Source organism: Thamnophis elegans, chromosome 2, assembly GCF_009769535.1.
Source record: "Thamnophis elegans isolate rThaEle1 chromosome 2, rThaEle1.pri, whole genome shotgun sequence".
Lineage (NCBI taxonomy): Eukaryota > Metazoa > Chordata > Lepidosauria > Squamata > Colubridae > Thamnophis > Thamnophis elegans.
Genome location: NC_045542.1, coordinates 145,522,945 through 145,545,191, shown reverse-complemented (window position 1 = coordinate 145,545,191; position 22,247 = coordinate 145,522,945). Strand labels below are relative to the sequence as shown.

Sequence of the window (22,247 nt, the reverse complement as noted above, 5' to 3'; positions counted from 1 at the left end):
GTTTGCCAAGAAAATTGCAGGGACCAGCAATTTCCAAACAAAACGGAACAGAGGAAAAAAATAGGCATTAAGAGTTGTGAATTTGAATTTAGCTGTTGAAAAGCAATGTTCATGAATTTGTTTGCTTTGGGTTTTTTTTTTTTAATTTTATTTACAAACGTAAAATACACACACACACAAAACTTAGACGTACACCACATTTACACAATACAATACGGACAGGAGCTTCCTGTTTTTTCTAATAGCAATTATCAATCAATACCACTCACCTTATATTATTTCCCCTTCTGTCATAGTTCATTTGGGTTGCTTTGTTAATAATCACAACATGTGTTTCACTCACCAGGTTAAGCACGGTAGACCTGGGCTCTCTCAATCTCTTCCTGTGACAGCATTTCCACAGTAAAAGCGGAGACATGGGTGCCAGATAGCATTTTGGCATTGATTACAATGCCATATACCTAAGGGCCACCTTTGCATTGGACTTAGATCCTTTTAAGTGGGGCAGAAAAATGTTCACTCCAAGTTCATGGCCGCCTACTCATTTTCCAGGTGTTAAGTTCTTTTGTTTAAAATGTTTCAATTGTTTGGACTTTCAGGTGCGTGAAGAAGTGTCTTGTCTGGCTAGGTTTAAATGTCTAATGCAAAATCCTTTTCCAGATGTCTTGTTTGCAGCACACATGTCATGTAACAATGGACTTGTTAAGCAAAATTTCTTTGCAATTTTTGTGCAATCTTCCTATGACATTTTTCTTGACATCTACATTCCAACCTTTTAAACACCAGGCAGATATATTGTTATTCACACAGACTTTTTTTTAATGGATTGCCAACATCTCTGCTGTGAAAGTAAATCCTACCTATGCTGCATGCTTCATTTTTATACAAATTAGAAGTCCAAAAATGCTATCATAACTACAATAGTACCTCAAATATTTCAGACAAGAAATGGCTTGGATCTTCATGTATACAGGCTTATGCAGTAGACTAAGTCAAAATCCCACCTCTGTCTAGCCAAGGGGTCACCAACCTTTTGGACCTCAGGGACCACTAAATTCATAATTTTAAATCCCACGGACCACTAATATGAGTTTTAAAAAAGATAAATAGTATTTAGTGCAATATAACCAATGGAAATACATTTTCTCACGGACCGCCAGTGATCCACGGACCATCAGTGGTGACCACTGGTCTAGCCTACCTCAGGGGTTATTCAGAAACATTTGCAGGAAAAACGGGGTGGAAAATTTTTAGTACCAACCTGAAGATAGGAATAGTAACCCCCTTGTCTGACATTGCAATCCTAAACACAAGGTGCCCCTGCAAAAGTCCCTCATCTTGTGGTCCTTAACTACTTAACTCCACTACTGTGGAGACTATATGGTTACAATCATGATCCTAAACTAGGTTTCATCCTCTATTTTGGGGAGGGTCTTGCAAGACGTTCCTCGAAGGAAAAACCGTCCAAGGTCGATTCGCTTGGAAGATAAAGCGTTCAAACGATCAGGAGCCGCGCGTTTCGCAACCAATGCTCTGGATGTTGACCCGGGAGCAACCCTTGGCATAAAGCGAGCGGTGTGCGTGTGCGTGCACGTGTGTGCACGCCTCCTGTCGATTTCCGCCGAAAAGCGGACTGCTGTATGTGTGTCCCCCCCCCCCATCTCCCATCCCGTCTCTCCCGCCCACCTACTCAGGCCGTGCTCCGCTGCCACCAGAGGGCTCCGGCGACTTCCACCGAGCACGAGGGCCTGCGCTTTCTCTTCGTCTCTCCGCCCAGCGTCTGGCCGGGATGAGTTTCCTGTCTCGGGCGCTTGCTGCATCCGGATCAGCGGGAGTCAGTTCGCCCGGAGAGCCGCAGGAGCAGCTGAGCCTCCTTTTTCCCGATCCACGACCGGCACCGCGCGGCGCTGGCGATCAGTGGAGCCATCTCGGTCCTCCAGCCTCCGCTTTGCTCTTCTCTCTGTCGGTCTGTGTCTCTCTTTGCTCCACCGAGGTGGGAACTCCCCTCCGGCCAAAACCATCCACGGGGGCTCCGCCCAGGCTCTGCGGCCATTCGGCCGCCTCCCTCGTCGTGGCCGAGCCAGATGCCCTAGGAGGATGCAGGGAGAAGGTGGGGTGGCCGTACAGGCCACTAGCCCGGCCCGCGGGAGGAAGATTCACGGGGCCCGCAGCGGGCGATTCGCGGAGGGCACTGTCGGGCGCGCGATCTGCCCTGCGCCGTCTCGCGTGGGAACTGCTTCGGCTGCTTTGGCCGTGCAGAAAGTGGGGTTTTTCTCGCCCGTCCCCGTTTATGGTGCCGCCCCCCCCCCCAAAGAGTCAGAAGCGCCGCCTCCCTCTTCCAAATTTCTGGTTGGGAGAAAAGAGCCTGGGGCTTCTCTTAAAAAAAAAAAAGTAATGGACCCAAGCAAAGAACAAGCCTAGAATTGTTACCCAGATTTCCACTCCTTACAAAGCGATGTTGTCAGCATGGAAGGAATTTCTGCTGTTTGCAAGCCTCCGGGGATCATAGCTGAAGAAACGCTGTGTAAGGAAAGGAAAGCTTACCCATAGCTGTGCAAAAGTTGGGGGAATTTTTAAAGCTCTGCCCCACCTGTATCAGGTGCCCACCCCCCTCTGCTCCTTCCCACCCCTTGCCCCAGCTTGGCATCCCAGACTTTGAATCTCTCAGAAATGGATCTTGCATGAAGCCTCAAATCTCTAGGGGCATCACATTGGAGAGGGATAACCTCATATTTTCCACCACCCCAAATCCCTGGGGAAGAAAAATAGATAGCAGTGAACAGCAACTGCAGAGGACTATGGTGCTGTTTTGCACAGTGCATTTAATTAGATCAATTAATGATCTTGAAGCTGCAACTAGAAAACATGGGAACAGTTGTATTAACTTTAACTTTATTGGTTGGAAAACAGCATTGTCCAAACTAGGAAAAGAGGTTCATTTGATACATTTAGCAGTATGAAGTTCCTGTCTGTTTCTTGGTCAAGCGTATTAGCTCGTTTTTAAGGGATGCCTGAATTTTCTTGCTATTATGCATAGGAAGGCAGTAGTGATGATGCTAAAGTAGATTTGTGAGGAGAGCTGGAGTTTCTTTTATCACATAAAGAGTATAAAATAAGACATATTTCACAGACAAGTGAAACTTAAAACAGCTACTTAGATATTTCATCTTGCAAGATGGCCGAGGTTATTATGGGTTTTTAAAAATCAATTTGTGTATATGTGTGCATGGTCTTAAAAGAACTGAGTTCTCTGAGATATGCACACTCTTTTTTGCAGATACCTGATTCTGTTTCTTCTTTGCAAGAAAGAAAAAAACGTCCCTGGGTAATGGGGAGAAAACATTAAAAGTTAATGCTTTCCCAAGTTTAGTGCCCTGTTTTCCAATTGGGTCACTTCCAGATATCTTCAGCCAATGTCATAATGAGCAAACTGGAAATTGTGACCTAACACACCTGGAAGGCTCTTATAAATGTTGACCTGGGGAGGGGGAGAAATTGTCTGGCTCCTTCTGGTTTAATTAACCTCCACCCATCCCCCTCAATGCCTGGAAGATGTATAAAGTCATGTGCGGTTATGTAAACTAGATCATTAGCATGTTGGTGTTATGCTATTTGAGATATTGTTGCTTAATTAACATGTTTTTAATGCAGGATGAGGCATTCAGGTTTTGAATTGGTGGGTGGGATTTTGAGGCTGGCATGAGATGGACCACAGTTGTGGAATCAGATGTATTGCTAATAAAAGAAATGGGTTCTATCCAAAACTGCGTGCCTCGCCAATGGTACTATGGGATTAAGATTATAAATTTGAGAGTTAAATTTTAGGCTGGGGTGCACAGAGGCATTTTGTTACATCTATGCCATTTTAAATATTATAAGTCAGCATAAGAAAATGTAGCCCCAAATATTGTGGTATTGCTTTTATATAGCATGGTCCATGAAAGCACTCTAAAGAGAATGGGTTGGAAAAATTAAAGCCCAGCTTTTGACTGAAGATAGATTGATTTCTGTCCCACTTTTGTAAATTCTGTAATGTGAATTAAAACATGGACCTTGATTCACTGTATTTCCTATTGAGAATATTCTTGATTTTTGTTTAACCCATTAAGTCTGATAGCAAGGTACCAATACAGGCAGTCTTCGACTTACAACCATTTGTTTAGTGATGGTTTGAAGTTATAATGGCGCTAAGAAAAATGACTTATAACCAGTTTTCACACTTACAACCATTGCCAATGGTCACATGATCAAAAGCTTAGCAACTGGCATGTATTTATGATAGTTGCATTGTCCGGAAATGATGTGATCACCATTTGTAACTTTTTCCAACCAGATTTCAACAAGTAAAGTCAATGGGGGAAGCCAGATTCGCTTAATGATCACACGATTCACTTAATAACTGCAGTGATTTACTTAACAAATGTGGCAATAAAGGATGTAAAATGGAGCAAAACTCACTTAACAACCCTTACTTAGCAGCAGAACTTTTCGACTCAATTGTTGTAGCAAGTCAGACTACCTGTAATGACCTAATATAAGGTTACCATATTTTTCGGAGTATAAGACGCACCGGAGTATAAGACGCACCAAGATTTTGAAGAGACAAACTAAAATGTTTTTGCACTCTGCAGACCTCCCAAAAAAGGCCTGTTTTTTTGTGAAAATGGGCCTGTTTTGTTTTTTGTTTTGTCAAAAAAGGGCATGCATAGCCTTTAGGAGGCTTGTGGAGTGCTCCTGGGGGCTGGGGAGACCCAAAAACGAGCAAAAGACAATCCAAAAATGGGCCCGTTTTTTCTCAAAAAAAAATGGCATGCATAGCCTTTTAGGAGGCTTATAGAGTGCTGCTGGGGGCTGGGAGGGGAAAAATGAGCAAAAAAGTGGCCCATTTTTGCCCTCCCCAGCCCCCAGGAGCATTCTATAAGCCTCCTAAAGGCTATGCATGGCCATTTTTGCAAAGGGGCGAGGTTTTGGGAGGCCAAAAGTGCTGTATAAGATGCACCCAGATTTTCATCCTTTTTTGGGGGGGAATGTGCGTCTTATACTCTGAAAAATACAGTACTTTTCCATCTGGTTTAAGGTGGCTGACCTATCTCCTAACTGTCTGTCAGCAGCAGAGGCAGAATAAAAGTTGTGTATTTACCAGTTTCTGGTTGCCCACAATGAGCAACCTTGTATAATGCAACCTTCACCAAATATTGCAGACTAAAGTTAATGGAAGTTGAAGTTCTGGTCCTCTTAAAGGCAATCTTGGAATTTTGCATGCACAAAGATGTGCTCTATCACTGAGGTCTGCTCACCCTTTTTCCTGACCTCTTCCTGATTGTTTATATCAAAATCCCTGCCTTCATTCCTAATTGAAATCCTGGGTGTTGGGCATTGATTCTGGATGCTTTAGTTGAACCTTGCTTGAAAGCTGTTGCCACAGTAGATTGAATTTGGCAAAACATCAGTCAAGCTCTTGTAGAAGGGAGTATCTATGCATGTTAGTATATGCATGCTGCCTCCAAAGCAAATCCATTTATCAAACTTGAGATGGATACATGCCTGTGGTAAGGTTAAAAATTGGTATCTTTGCTTTTGTTCAAGGATAGATTACATCAGTCTGTGAAGGAAGCTATTGCACCAAGAATGGCAGACTCAAAAGGGCCATTTTGTTTTAGTTTCCATCATCCATATTTATTTATTCAGCATATGACCTACAATGTCGGAGAAATCTACACATGCTAGACGCACAATGCAGTCCTGACAGCCTAGATTGCTAGTTCATTCTGTTTGTGCACCTATCCTTGGCGCACTAAAGGGGGGTGATCTAGTTTTACATCAATGAGACAGTGGCACTCAGGTTGCTGATTCTTCCATGCTCATCCTCCAATCTCACCTTGCCTTGCCTGGCCAAGTCTAACGCTGGCTTCTGCTCTCCCCAAACATAACCGCAGCAAGGTTTTTCCCACCAAAGTGGTACCCATTTATCTACTTGCAATATTGCATACTTTCAAATTGCTGGCTGGGCAGGAACTAGGGATTGAGCAACCGAAGCTCGCCATGTCTCATGGAGTCGGGTTCAAACTGCCCGAGTGCAGACCATTTCTGACTGGCAGAAATAGATTAAACTAAACTACAAATTAAACTCATTTTATCCAACATTCTCATTTCCAATCCCCTCTACTTGAAAATGTTTTCCATTTTCTGCAGTGGGTATTCCCTATTTGACATTGAGATTTCAAATTCCCGTAGCTAATATCATCTTGAGAAGGGGTCCTTGGTGCTCTTTGGCACTAGCACTGATGATGTTACCTAGTTTGGATAATGAAATGTCTATAAGAAAACAACCAATCTCAGAGAAACCCAAAGACCCCACAGTTCCACCCTGAGCTACAAATATTATCCTTTATTGGTAATATCATCTCATTTGATAGCTAATGCTACACCTTATGGAAGCAAATTACATGTTAACATGTTAAACAAAGAAACACTTTCTTGTGTCTGTGTTTAATTTACCATTTTTTGTTTTTCATTCTGCTCCACCAAATTCTGTTACAAAATAGAAGAGACATTCCCTTCCATTTCTGCTCAATGCTTAATTGTCTACATTGCCACCATGTTCCACATTCCTGTGGCTATCTTATCCCTCCCCCCCCCAATGCATACATGAAGGAAATAATGTCTATATGTTAAAAAAAAAAATCACACAGTATAAAAAAGGGGTCTTTTTCTCTCTCACAATATTAGAAGCTGAAATCGTTCTGTGAATTTACATGATGGAAGACTCAGAACAGAGAGCTGTAGAATTTGCTAGTGGAAGATAAAAGAGTAGCCATCATTCTAGGAGGCCTGAAAGGGATTTTCCTAAATTCTTGAAGTATCAGGCTATAAATCACCGTGATGACTAGAGCTTTTATATCCTTGTAAGGAAGGAATAGCTGTTGCCATCCTTGCAGTGGCACTATATATATATGCTTACTCAAGTGGCATAAGAGAATCAGTTTGGCCTAGTGGTTCAGGCACCAGGCTAAGAGCCAGAAGACTGTGAATTCTAGGCCCACTTCAGGGTTATTGTGGAGAAAATAGGAGGAGGCAGGAGTATTAGGTATGTTCGCTGTCTTGACTTATTGACAAAAAAATAATAAAGGCGGGATTTTAAAAATCTAAAATAAAAAAATAAGCAAAGGGTGGAGAGAAGGCAGGATTGCTTTGGCCATTTTCTTCAGAGGCATGTTGCTACTCCAAGGTTATGTATGAACAAAATGAAGACCTGGAGTTTCCTCAGGCATTTTGCTCAAGCGGGTAGATGAGTTCTGCTACTATTAATGGTGAAGGGGGCGATGTGTCTTAGTCTCATTCTCCACTCAAGAGTTCTTGAATGAAATGAGCAGCTAGATAAATTACACAATTTTGACTAAGATGAAGTGTAGTATCTGTTCTTAACAGTATTATTATCTGGTATGTTCAGTTTGGTCTAGTGATTAAGGCAGGGGTGTCCAAACTTGGAAACTTTAAGACTTGTGGACTTCAACTCCCAGAAACCCCCAGCCATGGTGGCTGGGGAATTCTGGGAGTTGAAGTCCACAAGTCTTAAAGTTCCTACGTTTGGGCACCCCTGGGCTAAGGCATCTGGCTACAAAATGGGAGACTCAGAGTTCTAGCTGGGAGGCTTTGAGCTGATCCCTCTCTCAGCCCAACTCAACTCACAGATTTTGTTGTTGTGGAGAAAATAGGAGAAGGAAGGAGTATTGGGTATGTGAACTATTTGTAATAAAAAGTGGGATATATAAATAAATAAAGGTGTAGCCTTAGATTTCTTGTGTGTGTGTGTGTTTTAAAATACCTTATTTTTTAATTTGAGTGGTCACTTCAAGATCTAGGATATAGCTTATAGAAAACACGATAATTCAGCTTCATTTGTATTCATTTCCTGTGTGTCATAAATGCAGCTGTTCAAATGTAGATATGTAACGTATACAGTGGAGGAGCCAAAGGGCATTTTCCAAGAAACACTTAGAAAGTTTATGCCCTGTGTTCAATAAAATTAGGAACAACTACTTATTTTTAAAAAGGGTGTGTGTGTGAATAGCTAAAGACCTTGAAATCCAGAAGAGATAGATAAATAGAAAGACAGACAGACAGACATGTGCGTGCACATGCACCCACACGAGACATTGCAATCTCCGGAACTTAAAATATGTTACCCACTTAGCTTTCGTTAGCCTCTGCTAACATTGTCAGAATGTACAATACAATATAATAGCAGAGTTGGAAGGGACCTTGGAGGTCTTCTAGTCCAGCCCCCTGCCTAGGCAGGAAACCCTATACCTTTTCAGACAAATGATTATCCAACATCTTCTTAAAGACTTCCAGTGTTGGGGCATTCACAACTTCTGGAGGCAAGCTGTTCCTCTGATTAATTGTTCTAACTGTCAGGAAATTTCTCCTCAGTTCTAAGTTGCTTCTCTCCTTGATTAGTTTCCACCCATTGCTTCTGGTTCTGCCCTCAGGTGCCTTGGAGAATAGTTTGACTCCCTCTTCTTTGTGGCAGCCCCTGAGATATTGGAAGACTGCTATCATGTCTCCCCTAGTCCTTCTTTTCATTAAACTAGACATACCCAGTTCCTGCAACCATTCTTCATGTGTTTTAGTCTCCAGTCCCCTAATCCTCTTTGTTGCTGTTCTCTGCACTCTTTCTAGAGTCTCCACATCTTTTCTACATCATGGCAACCAAAACTGAACGCTGTATCCCAAGCATGGCCTTACCAAGGCATTATAAAGTGGTATTAACACTTCACGTGATCTTGATTCTATCCCTCTGTTTATGCAGCCTAGAACTGTGTTGGCTTTTTTGGCAGCTGTAAAAAAAGCTAAGTGTTAATATATTTTAAGTTACGGAGATCCCAATGTCTGTCTCTTCTTTTATAACTATACCTGGAACTCGTATTTTTAGGATAATTCGGTATGTATGTATGTATATTTGTATGTATATGTATGTACTCTATTTTTCAGAGTATAAGACACACCTTTTTTCCTCAAAAAGTGGCTGAAAATCTGGGTGGATCTTATACACCAAATACAGCATTTGTTTGCCTCCTGAAGCCCTGCCCCTTCACCAAAATGGCTGTGCATACCCTTATGGAGGCTTTCAGAGAGCTGCTGGGGGCTGGGAGGGAAGAAATGAGCAAAAAACTGGCCATTTTATCCCCCAGCCTCCAGCAGCATTCTATAAGCCTCCATAAGGCTATGCATGTAATTTGTTTTGACAAAAACGGCCCAATTTCACGAAAACTGGATGTTTTTTGCTCATTTTTGCCCCCCTACCAGGAGCACTCTGCAAGCCCCCTCCCAAGACTATTCATGCCTTTTGGCGGGGGGAGGGAACCAGGCCCATTTTCGTGAAAAATGGGCCATTTTTGTGAGGTTTGCAAGAGTGCAAACACTTTTTTTTCCTTTTGGAAAGCGCTTTAACTGATTGATGAGAATTATATCAAGTGTGTGCCAGCAGAAACGCCTACCTAGCTACTGTATTTCTCTCTATCTTTATTTCTCTCTCTCTATCCCTCTACCTACCTATGTACACACACTCTCCCTACCTACCTACTGTATTTCTCTCTCTATTTCTCTCTCTCTCTCTGTATTCATTTATCTACCTACCTACCTACTCTCTCTCTCCCTACCTACCTACTGTATTTCTCTCTCTTTCTCTCCCTCTCTATCCCTCTATCTATCTACCTTTTTTTAAATTTGCCTCTTCAAAATCTTGGTGTGTCTTATACTCTGGTGCATCTTATACTCCAAAAAATACGGTATATGTGTAAGTATGTGTGTGTGTGTGTGTACATACATACATACATACACACACACACAGTATTTACAGTATAGACAGACAGACAGACAGACATAGGGGGAAGAAAAGACAATTGGATGCTAATGAAAATGAGATCTTTGAGTGGAAGAGCGGAAAAGGAATGGAGCATGAACAGATTTAGAAAAGGCCTCTCATTGCTTAGGTGACAATAGGCATTTGGAATAAATGCAGGCTCCAGGCTATTCTCTGATATCTGGCTTTAGTTATAAAGGATCCTTTCTCCCCACCCCCATCCCCAATATATGACAGCCAGTGGAGGAAGGCAGATTCCCTTAACAACCACATGGTTCACTTAACAACTGCAGTGATTTCCTTAACAACCATAGCAAATATGTCCTAAATGTAGGGGCTACTCCCTTATCATCAAACATTTTGGTCCCAAAAATGGTCATAAATCAAGGACTAACTTGCTGGTGTTGATGGAGTTAGCAGAGATGGCTAGATTGACTGCTTTGATCAAGGAAAAAAGCAACATATATTTTTGTTTCTACCTGGAAACCACTTCTGAACGTTGTGCTTGAGGTAGAAAAAAATGAAACTTTGATTTTGGGTTTTACTGATTCGATAGATTTGTTATTGTAGAGCAGGCTTATTTAAACTATTATGTAAAAGTAAAACGTTGTGGTTTGATGTTACTACCCTATTCTATTGCACCAAAAAGAGTTGTAATTCAGTGCCTTTTCTTTCTTTTTTTTCTCCTTCTTTTCCACTCTTCTCCCTTCCCTATTTTTCCTACTATTTGCTTTTGTACTTTTTTGTTTGTATTTATATTATAAACCAATAACATTATTTTAAAGAGAGAGAGAGAATGTTGAAAATGGAAAAAAAGATAAGTCAAGGACTTAACTGTATTATCATTTCTAACTTTGGTTTCCCGGTCTGGGCTACCTCAAAAGGGCTGACATATCTGGACTCTTTTTTTTTTTCTCAGCAGGTGATGGAACAATGAAGGACACCAAAGGGAAGACTTTGCAAGAGAAGGAGGAGGGCTCTGAACCTCAAGTTGAACTGCATTTCACCATATTGGAAGAATCCGAAGGGGGCATTTCTCAGGGGAAACTCTGGCCATGTGGGATTGACGCAGAGCTACGACCTGAGAGCTCCTCTCAGCCTGATCTAGATGATGAATTACTTTATTCTGATCGATCCCGGTCCTCGCCGGAAATACAGAGGCTACAGAGGCACCCAGAACCTGACAGCAGGACCCAGGAGAGAAGAGTGGAAATGTACCCTAAACCTGGTTCTGAACAACAAGTCGAGCTTCATTTTACAATCCTGGAGGAATCCGAAGGGGGCATTTCTGAAGGTAAACTCTGTGCAAGTGAGATGGGACGGGATGAGTCACGGGAAGTGAGCTACCCAGAACGGCAGTGGGATAGGTCTGTTCAGTGGAGTGAGAAAGCCGGTCAGCCATCCAGTGTGAAGGAATCTCTCCCAGCTGAGGACAGACCAGAAGCCGAGGCTAAAAGGTCCGTCCTCCAGCCGGAGAGCTCTGATCAGCAGGTAGAGCTCCATTTTACCATTTTCGATGATCCTGAGGAAAAAAGCCTTTCCCAGGGAACGGAGGACTGTCCGGCCTGGGAAAGCCCATTTAAACCAGCGCTTTGTCAAGGTGACTATCCAAAAGAAATTTGGGATGCGTCCATGGACAATCTTGGAGACGTCTTTGAAGCATCTTTCCAGCAGCAGTTCTACTCCGAAGGAAGACTGTACCCCTGTACCGAATGCGGCCGGGTTTTCAACCGGAAGTCAACCCTGACCCGACACTGGCGGACCCACACAGGGGAGAAGCCGTACTCGTGCCTCTATTGCGGGCGGAGTTTCAGCTTGAATCTGAATCTTCTTACCCATCAGATGACCCACACGGGAGAGAAACCCTACAAATGTCCAGACTGTGGGCAAAGCTTCACCCGTAGCACAAGTGTCACCCGGCACCAGAGGAGCCACAGAGAGGAAGGCCTTTTAAAAAATGACTTGTGGGAGGACGGTTTCTCGTACCCGGTCCCGGCTCCCTTTACTTACCCGATGCCTCTTATGGTGGAGGAGAAGTCCTTCGTGTGCCCCATTTGTGGGGAGCCATTTACTCATGGTGGGAGCCTGAATAGGCACATGCGAACACATGGGGTGGAAAGGCCTTATAAGTGCATGGTCTGTGGGGAAGGTTTCTGTTCTATGTCCAAGCTTTACCGGCATGAGAGAATCCACCTGGTGGACAAGCCCTACCACTGTGAAATCTGTGGGAAGAGCTTTGCCGTCAAGTCCACGCTGACCCGGCACCAGATGCTCCACCAGGCAGAGAGGCCCTACATGTGCTCCCACTGTGAGAAGGGCTACGTTCAACGGAGTCACCTGGCCAGGCACCACCACAAAGCCCACCCTGGGGTCCCCTTTAACCCAGTTAAAGCGAACACTGTGCCTGCCACCATTCTGGATTCCGACAACTTAATCACCTATTTCTGGGGAGATGAGGAAACAGACACTACCCCAGAGCCTGTCCCAACTCAACTGATCTATTCTGGAGCAGATTGCTGAAGGATTTAATCCTAGTCTGGAATTCCTGTTCTCCGGAGAGAACTTCGCTAAGATCCCACTCTTGTCTTCTTAAATCTCCATGCATTGGGGTACTTCTGATCTTAGAGTTTGACGACGCGAAGTGGATTTTTATGGTAGGAAACAAAACAAAAAAAACTTGGTTTTCTTGTGGACAGTCTTTGTGCCAAGACCCTTTTCCTGCCTTGTTATTCATATTCCAGGAACTGTCCTGTCACGCCCATATACCACCTCCACATCTCCAGAAGATAAATCATTGTGGTTCCTTGCAGTCTGCTACAGATGGTGCCAGTATCCAAGCCCTTGTAAGGAGGCAGAGCCAGCAAAGAGGGGGAGGTGGGCAATCAGCACACTTCTGGATGGACCCACTCACACAAATTTCTCTAACTGCTGAATAGAACTGAAGCTGTGTGCCATAGTACTGGGCTCAAAGAACATATGTATGATGCAAATCTTCACAGGGGGAAAGGGAATAGTCCAGCCTGTAGCAAAATATCTAGTTGTAGGTGATGTGTGGGAGCTTGGAAATTCATCTGAAATCATTTTTGTTTGTGGTAAGGATGTCTGTGGAAATTATCAACCATCCAGGTCATGGTTATCCCAAAGTTGCTTTTTGCAAAAGGCAACTGGACTTTGTTTTTCCTGGAAGACATTTCACTTCTCATCCAAGAAGCTTCTTTAGTTCTGACTCTGTAGTAAGGATGGGGATTTCCCCCCCTTACAGGAAGCCTCTGTCTTGTTTTATCACTTCTTTTTTGGGGGGGTAATGGATGAACTTTTAAGAGAAATGAGTAAAATATAGAAACAGAAGACATACCTAAAGGCTATTATTTGATGCACAAATTAGATGTCCTGTAAAAAATGTCTAAGATCTAGGCAGAATATAAATATTTTGAAGAAATAAATACAGGAATATGATGATACAGTTTCTGTTTTGTTTTCCTATTCTCCAGATTTTCCTGTTGTCATCTGAGCTAGTGGACTATCACTAGTGCAGCCTTAAGGTTTGCAAGTTTTTAAGAAAGGCAACAGAGTCCAGGGGCCTCTTGCTCATTTTAAACCTATATCCTGGCTCCATTACTCTTATTCCCCCACACACACACACAGAAATAGAGAAATTATGCATGCTTATAAAATAAGAGAATATAAATCTTGTCCAAAAAGGTTTGCCCTGCCTTTTATACATATTATTATTTCACCATATAATTTAATTCCCATATTAAGTGGGGGAGGGAATACCTAACACCTAAACTTTGGAAACTCCAGACAGAGTCTGAGGCACCTTGTTTGACTTATCACATTGGACTGAAAGGCAGAATGAGCCCTGTGTCACTTTATCAGAAGCTTGAAGTGATTAAAACAGAAACAAACAGAAAACTGCCTTTTAATGAAATCTGTGAGTCGGAAAAGATGCTTTCAGGCTTGGTGTGATTTTTGACTACCGCAGACCAATGTTTCTCGGGAGAAGAATTTTGGGAGTGGAAGTCCACACATCTTGTTGGAGTTGAGGAATACTGCCATAGACCAGGCTCTCCAAACGTGGCAACTTTAAGACTTGTGGACTTCAACTCCCAGAATTCCTCAACCAGCCATACAACTGGATTAAATTTTGTTGTTAGTTTGAGATGCTTCGCTGCTCATCCAAGCAGCTTCATCAGTCAAGGCAAGCCAACTAGGTGTTCTGACCTAGGCTTCCTTAAAAAACATGAAGCAGAGTCTTGGTCCCGGCAAAACCTCTTTTATTTACACAACTGTGAATTCCTTTCATTCAGTCAGCAAGGCTTGGCAAACAGTCTCAGAGGAATATTTATCAACACGAATCTTATCTTGCTGGGAGAGCTGTCAGATAACTAGTTTCTAAATGCAGGACAAGGCAACACTTTGCACACAGTCTCGTATAGTCACAAACAGAACTTTCCACTCTTGAAACAACCAAAGGAGCGAATTGTTTCCTGCAAACCCCCCTCCCCGTTCACTCCTCTTTTGTTTCCTATGGGAAGGGCCAAACACCTCCCAAGGTGTGGCTTTACTCTCAAGTTGTCCCTGCTGTCTTAGTTGTTCTTGTCTTCTGGCAACATGCACACACTGGGAACAGGCTCCAGCTATTCTTCTGCCTCCGACACAGAGCCCTCATCTGAGCTTTCCTCAACCCCCAGGACTGGCCCATGTTCCTCTCCAACCTCCTCATGACTCTGCTGGCCGCCTGCAGGCCACAACACTAGGCAGAGAATCTTTGGAATATACCAACTCCTGCTATATCAACCTCGGGGGTTTCCTCCCCAAAGTGGGTTGCAATGTGTTGATAAATATAGATGCATTTACTGCTCTCATCAATTCATGGTGATCTGCATCTTTTCAAGACCAGGCACAGTGTCATGTTTTGGGGAGGAAGCAGACTATCAAGGGGAAGAGATCATATAGGTAGCACAAGTTCTTCTCCAGGCTGTCCAGCAATGCTCTGCATTGACATGAGGCCCTTTGCAAGCATATCATGAAAGGAACCATGATATATCAAAGGGATGATATTCATGAGTGTATCTAGTTGGCTCTGCCCACTTCCTTCACCTGGGACTCAGAAGCTACAGGTGTTGCTAAGTTTCAGGTTTGCTCTCCTGAGCCAGTACTGGAGCATTGCCTGTGTTTTCCTCCTGTTTCTAAAAATGGAACAAGGTCTGAAGGAAATTGCAATCTACTGATGGAAGAAATGTCCTTGCCATTGAAATCGCCACACAGAGCTAAAGTCTTTAGGTGATCCAAAAATAATGAAGCCTCTATATATAGTAGTTCCAAAGTACTTATGAAGAACTGAGGGGAAATAACACAACCTCGTAAAAATAGTGATTCGTCTCCCCAATATTAATAAAATTTTGAATCTCATATCTCTGTTCAAGAGATTGATTTGAACCCTCTGTGATCTTTCTTGAATAAAAGAAGCTTAATTGTTTCAAGTTAGATTTCATGTTGTTAGTTACTGCCCAACTCTCAGCAGAGGCACGTTTAGAGCATAAAATAATAAGGGTTAGAAGTTGGAGGTTCCTTTTTTGAATTTCTTGTGTTTGTAAATAAATGACACCAGGAGAAAGGTTTTTCACAACTTGCTAAGTTCCAGTGTTTTGAGACCCAAGCGTTCCAATACCTCTAGGAGGCAGTAAGTTGAGTGGAGAGCAAAAAATGACTCTGGCCATAGTAATGCAACTGAAACCTTTTTTATTTTTACAGATATTAACATATAAAAAAGAGCAGGGCTTCAATGGCAAGGTCATGACCATCATGCTGACTTTTGACAAGCCCTTGCAAAATACATCTGAAGTCCATCAAGGCTGCCTTAGCAGTTAAGGATTTATAAGGATTTTTGTTTCTATGGACACCTTCCTGATCCTAACTAAGCATACTGTATATGGGGGATTATCTGGAAAATCAGAACTATAGACTAGATTGCAATTGTAAGAAAGCAAAACTACCCTGAAAGAAGTCGGGAGCAAAAAAAACAAAAAAACCAACAACGATAAAATTGTATGCAGTCACAAGGAGTCCCGTGTGACTTGAAGATTTTCTGTCATCCCCCTTGGGGACTTGGAAATCCATAATCCTGGGAAACATCGTATAAAAGAGGAGAAGAGGATGCCCAGCCACATGGTAGGTGGATTGTTAGAAGATATGAATGGCAAGACTGGGATAGATTGGTTCTGTGATTGCTAAAAGATAGCAATACCAATAGCATACTTATACTTATATACCACTTTTACAGCCCTCTCTAAGCAGTTTACAAAGTCAGCATATTGCCCCCAACAATCTGGGTCCTCATTTTACCCACTTCAGAAGGATGGTAGGCTGAGTCAACCTTGATCCAGTCAGGATCGAACTGCTGAAGTGAGAAGTGAGTTAGCCTCCAGTACTGCTTTCTAACTACTGCGCCACCATGTTTCAGTGATGATACTGACTTGATGGCAGATAACCCTACTATCAACCCAATGGACTTCAATCCTAATAATTTGGACAGAAAAACTGCACTTGTATTTGTGTGGGTGAAGAGTTGATGAAGTAAACATGTATCTACTGATACAATATTTGTAGCTTAGGGTTGATCTGTGGGGGCCTTGGTGTTCTCTGAGCTTAGTGGTTTTACTACCACTCATGATGTTAACTAGTTTGGTAATGAAACATCTGCAAGAAAACCACTAAGCTTAGAGAACACCAAGGACTCCACAGATATCTCTGATGGAAACCTTAAACCGTTTCATTGGCTGACAACTTAAGCCAAGTTTCTACATGGAGAAGGTTGGGTTGGGTGAGTTTTCTGAAGCATAATTCATACCCTGTAATCCAGAGAGGCTGCAACAGGTGGCAGCATCTGCTGACATAGTCTAGGCTACAAATCTAATCAAGACTGGTTGAGATGATAGTTAAATGAGATTCAACCAGGGAAACTTCACAGCAATAGACCAGAGTGGGCTGTTGTGGGAAAAACATTCTGGGGAAAAACCCAAGTCTTATGGCTAAGAAAATTGCAGCTGATTTTGACTTGAAGGAGATCTGTTTAATTAACCATCTGATCTACTTACTGACCAAATTAAAGCTAATGATTTATTCAAAGCAATAACAGCCCCCTGTGGAGATTTGTCTCTGGGGGTCAAATTTCAACAACTCCTTTTATTCTTCTCTAAACTGTTCTGATGACTAAGGAATTTGCCTGCTATGTAGGGCCTGGGATTAAGTAGTCCCCCAATGACAAGAATGACTTAGGAAATGGGCTTTGTCAAAGCCCCAAGCAAAAACTCAAGGAAAGCCATTCTGGACCATCTAGTCTGCAAGACTTACTTGAATGACAAAGGGAGCTGAAGGCATTTTCAGCAATACAGTCTGAAATACAATGAGCACCACAATCTGAAATACAATACCACAATACAACACAACCAGGAAGGGCCAAAAGGAATAGAGTTCTTGAAGGTTCCCAGAAAGATAAAAGCAATTAGTAAATTTGAAAAATGAACTTTGGAAGGAGTTTTCAGGTTTTTTTTATAATGCTGCCAAAAAGATTGGAAGATGTTTTTTTTTAAATATCAAAATGAAAATTTTTAAAAAGTAAAGGTGTACTAAATACTCAAATGGTCTTATGTCTATTCAAAACAATTTCTGATTTTAATGCTTGTTCTGGCTTGCTCTACAACACATTTGAGGAAATGAATTGAAGAGAGAGAGAGAGAGAGAGAGAGAGATAACAGAGAGAGTTTTGATTACCTTTTTAAAAACCTATGTTATTTTGCATGTTGCAACTTAAAATCAAATGTTTTTTTTTAAATCTCTGAATTCAAATAACAAATCTTCAGGGAAAGAAAACTGCTGCATTTTTTTACTATTGTTTTTTTTTTAAGATAACTACTATATTAAGTTCTGAATAGACTAATACAATAGCATTTGTACATTCTACCATACTCTATATAAATCAGGATGGGGCTGTATTCAGACAAGGGGAGCCAGTCACATTAAGGCTTAGAACTTGATCTGTGGATTTTAATATTCAATGGCTGTTTGCATGAACCCTACACCAAAGTAGCCCACCACATTTTACCTTTGAGTATGGTGCAAATCAGAGCCCATTTGGGCTACTGATTAAGGCATCAGACTAGAAAGCAGAAAATATTGACTTCAAGTCCTATTTTAGCCATGAAAGCCATTTGGGTGACTGTCTCTCAGCCCAATTCACTTCACATAGTTGCTGCTGTTGGGAAAATAAGGGGAGGAAGGTGTGTTGAATTTGTTGGCTGCCTCGAGTTATTCTTTGTATAATAGAGGTGGGAAATAAATGTAAGTAAATAAAAGAATAAATAAATCAGCCCATGGGATTAGTTGGTATTTCAGTGCATCATGCATTCATTCAGAATAATGGACTGAGCAATCTATGGATATTAACCATAGATGCTGACTGGGGAATTCTAAGAGTTGGAATCCCCTTCTTGAAAAAAATGCTGAGATTGAGAAACACTGGATTAGAAACAAAGTTGTTTCTTTCTTAAACAGAAAGACAAAAGAAAAGTGGCAGTATCTGCAGATGGGGAAGGAAGGAAGGAAGGAAGGAAATGTGAAACTTGTAAACAAACATGAATTGATAAAATCTGGTATCTGTTTAAAATATGTGTGACAACCTTTTATTTTTATTTTATTTCGTCAAGCATGTATATGTATAAACATATACACACACACATACTAGATAGGTAGGTAGGTAGGTAGGTAGGTAGGTAGGTAGGTAGGTAGGTAGGTAGGTAGGTAGGTAGGTAGATAGATAGATAGATAGATAGATAGATAGATAGATAGATAGATAGATAGATAGATAGATAGATAGATAGATAGATAGATAGATAGATATAGATACACACACAGACACAGACACACACACATGATTTTGGATACATGAAATGGATACAAATAAAATACCTGATACCACCAGACCTGAAATTTCGGGCTTAGACAATTTAGAACTACGCTGCCTTCGGCCTGACCTAAGCATAGTACATAAAATTATCCGCTACAATGTCCTGTCAATGCCTACTTCAACTTCAACCACAACACAAGCACACAATAGATACAAGCTGCAGAAAATACGACTTCAGCAACTGAGTGGTCAATGCCTGGAATGCACTACCTGACTCTCCCTGGTTTCTTCCCCAAACCCCCATAACTTTAACCTTAGACTGCCTACTGTCAACCTCACCCCATTCCTAAGAGGTCTGTAAGGGGCGTGCATAAGCGCACCAACGTGCCTACCATCCCTGTCGTAATGTTTCTTTCTGTTGTGAGCAGAGGAGCGGAGGACTCTTCTTCTATATGGAATCTGGAAGCACCTTTTCAGACTGTTACCAAGAGGCATAAACTTCAGGCCACAATTGTTTCTTCACCCCACAAAAATTTATACCCTTTCATAACTCTAGTTAAGTCTGAAAACAGCTCCCAAACGCCTTCTGATTTTGGGCTATCATAGAATCATACAGCTTTCTCTTACAAAGCCTTCAAGAACAATCTTCATAGTTATCATATGACACCATGACAACTTATCCAAACTTCATCTATTGTATTTTAAAATTTAATAGTGACTATACTGTATAGAACTGTCGTTTTTTTTAAAAATTGTCCTGTTTGTATTTAGTGATATCCAGCCCATTTTTCTACTTTCCCAATGTAGAAAACACGTAATATCAATGTCATGTTTAATTTGGAAATGAAGTGGATTGCATTAGTGCAGGTTTCATTTTATTAATGTACGTGCCCTCTGATGCTTCAATGTGCTAATTGCCGATAATAAAGAAGTTAATGAATCGAGCAGCCTGATAATCAGGGACAGTTGTAAGAGATTGTGGTGGTGGTGGAATTTATGCTTGGGGGAACTGCTTATGTTGAAGATTAAAATAATGGGAAAATGAACAAAGTCTACAGTAATTTGCAGCTGGAGGAAAGAACAAAGAGAGGGGCTTAGCAGCTGGATGACAATGGGGATAGAATAGCCATTTTCCAATCTGAAACCAACCAGGTGTATTGGATCTTTACACGTGGACTATGCAGCTCTCTTTGAAATGGTGCTTCGAAACCCTAGCACCAGCAACAGCAGTGGAAATCAACCTTCTATCTGCAGCTCTTTAAAGTAACTGCATCCAACTCTGAGATTGCTCCCTGCAGCAATGGCTTTTTGGAAGCAAATTGGGAGCATTAAACCAGACTGAGGAAGGCTGGATACTGTCTCGGTGATTCTGAGGAACAATGGGAAGAAATTGCCATTATCTCATTAGTTAATTGCTCACTTTATGAAGCCTACATGAATGCCTGCACAAGGATCTATGAAATACTCCTCTATAAATCCTATCTTCTAATAATAAGGAACTCATCCTCTTGATAAGAATTTATTTTTCAGTCTGCACAAGACAATATGTTAGGAGCCACCTACATGAAATTTAGTAAACAAATATGGAAAAGGGGAAATGAATAATCTTGAAGTAAGATGCAGTTGATTGACTAGGAGGCAATGAGATGCAGACATATTGTCTACCACCCAAAGTTGCAGGACCGCAAGATAGGTGGTGAATAAATTAAATTAAAAATACAATAATACTTAGACTGTTGGGTCCAACTTAGTGTTTCTCAACCTCCACCGCTTTTAGACACCTGGACTTCAATTAAGAGAAAGATTTATAGTAGGCATAGTAGTAGAACATTTGCAATTGAGCAGAAGACAGAATCTGGACTTGAATTATGTACAAATGATGAACACATAATTGCTAAACTATCAAACTTTATTGAAATTTGAAATGGAACAAGTGATTGAGTATGATAAAATGATACCATGTTTGGATAAAATGATACCATATTGCTGGAACAGTGGGGAAATATATGGTTAAAAAAGTATTGAAATTCATATTAAAACTGAAGAGATTGAGGTATTGTTGGTTTTTGACTCCAGAAAAATTGTCTATAATGTATAAACATACTTCAAATTTACACTGGAAATGTGGACAACATGAAGGATCATTTTATTATTCCTGATGGATTGGTGGATGTGTTTAAAAGTCTGAAAATGTTGGGTTCAAACAGAATTATGCAAATCTTTTTTAAAAATTAATATTTTAACTGAAACCAGAATCTTTTTTGCTGGGATCAATGGACAATTAGAAAAGAGCAGCGGACTATTCTTATATTTCTGATCACTTCTGGAAGTGTGCTTTTATTCTGTTGAAAAACTCTTTAATAAAAATTATTTTTAAAATAAATACGTGGACTCCAACTCCCAGAATTCCCTAGCCAGGCTAAGAGGTTGGCTGTGATGATTCCTTACTTCCCTTCCAAATCTGATTCTGATTTCTACCAGATCAAATGTTTGGTGTATCTTAAAAGCCTACAGCCTGCTTACCAAATGATCACCATAATTCCTTAACTGTAAATCAAAGGATTCCTTAATCCAAACCATGAGATAGTCTGATGGAATACACTTATAGAAATTAAAGTGGCCCTTTAATCAAACTTTGATCAGATTCACCTATTGCACTAACTCAAGCCAAATTCAAGCGGGTCTCATTTATAAAGCAAATTCCAAAGCCTGCATATGAATATACTGTATATGGAGAAAAGCCAAACCCTACACTGCTGCTAATAATTTACACTTAACTAGTTTGTTGCTCATAACATTAAGCCTATATTCTTTAAACCCTGTCATTGTGGTTGGCAAACTACTGTTTATGGCTTAACACAAAGCACAAACTATTATGTCTGCAAGGTAGCACCTTTTGTTTGATATATGAAGAGAGCCAACCTAGAATTTGGAGAATACAAATTCTATCACATCTCCGAGTGATCAACTTCCATCACTGTGTTTGTGTGTTTGCCATGATAGCAATAGCAATAGCAATAGCAGTTAGACTTATATACCGCTTCATAGGGCTTTCAGCCCTCTCTAAGCGGTTTACAGAGTCAGCATATCGCCCCCACAGTCTGGGTCCTCATTTCACCCACCTCGGAAGGATGGAAGGCTGAGTCAACCCTGAGCCGGTGAGATTAGAACCGCCGAACTGCAGATAACAGCCAGCTGAAGTGGCCTGCAGTACTGCACCCTAACCACTGCGCCACCTCGGCTCTGATATAGTCCGGAAAGATCTACTGCCTTTAAGCATTGTTTTGTTTGTGACAAAAAAGAAAGAGAACCTGTCTTACCCACAATCTAAAGCATCTAACAATTGATCGTGTCCTCCTCAGAATTTGTAGGTGCTCCATCACCAGAGGTTTTTAAGAAGAGATTGGACAGCCATTTGTCTAGAATGGTATATTCTTCTTTCAAGCAAAGGGTTGGACTAGAAGATCTCCAAGG

At 41.4% G+C, this 22,247-nt stretch overlaps 1 protein-coding gene across 4 annotated transcripts; it reads left to right on the top strand.

Moving 5' to 3' along the window:
- Positions 1 to 1,744: 1,744 nt before the first annotated feature.
- Positions 1,745 to 13,331, top strand: LOC116504379 (zinc finger protein 2-like). Of its 4 annotated transcripts, none has more exons than XM_032211364.1 (2): positions 1,745 to 1,966; positions 10,785 to 13,331. In XM_032211364.1, exon 2 carries the CDS (start codon positions 10,799 to 10,801, stop codon positions 12,383 to 12,385), a length of 1,587 nt encoding a protein of 528 aa, XP_032067255.1. In that variant the 5' UTR covers positions 1,745 to 1,966; positions 10,785 to 10,798; the 3' UTR covers positions 12,386 to 13,331. The 4 variants fall into 4 exon arrangements, with proteins under 4 accessions (XP_032067255.1, XP_032067254.1, XP_032067253.1 ...); XM_032211363.1 differs by having other exon boundaries at positions 1,745 to 1,993; positions 10,788 to 13,331; XM_032211362.1 differs by having other exon boundaries at positions 1,745 to 1,993.
- The last annotated feature ends 8,916 nt before the right edge of the window (positions 13,332 to 22,247 follow it).

What these genes read in the sequence shown, in the direction of transcription:
- LOC116504379 (XM_032211364.1), top strand. Translation starts at nt 10,799, where the DNA reads ATGAAGGACACCAAAGGGAAGACTTTGCAAGAGAAGGAGGAGGGCTCT.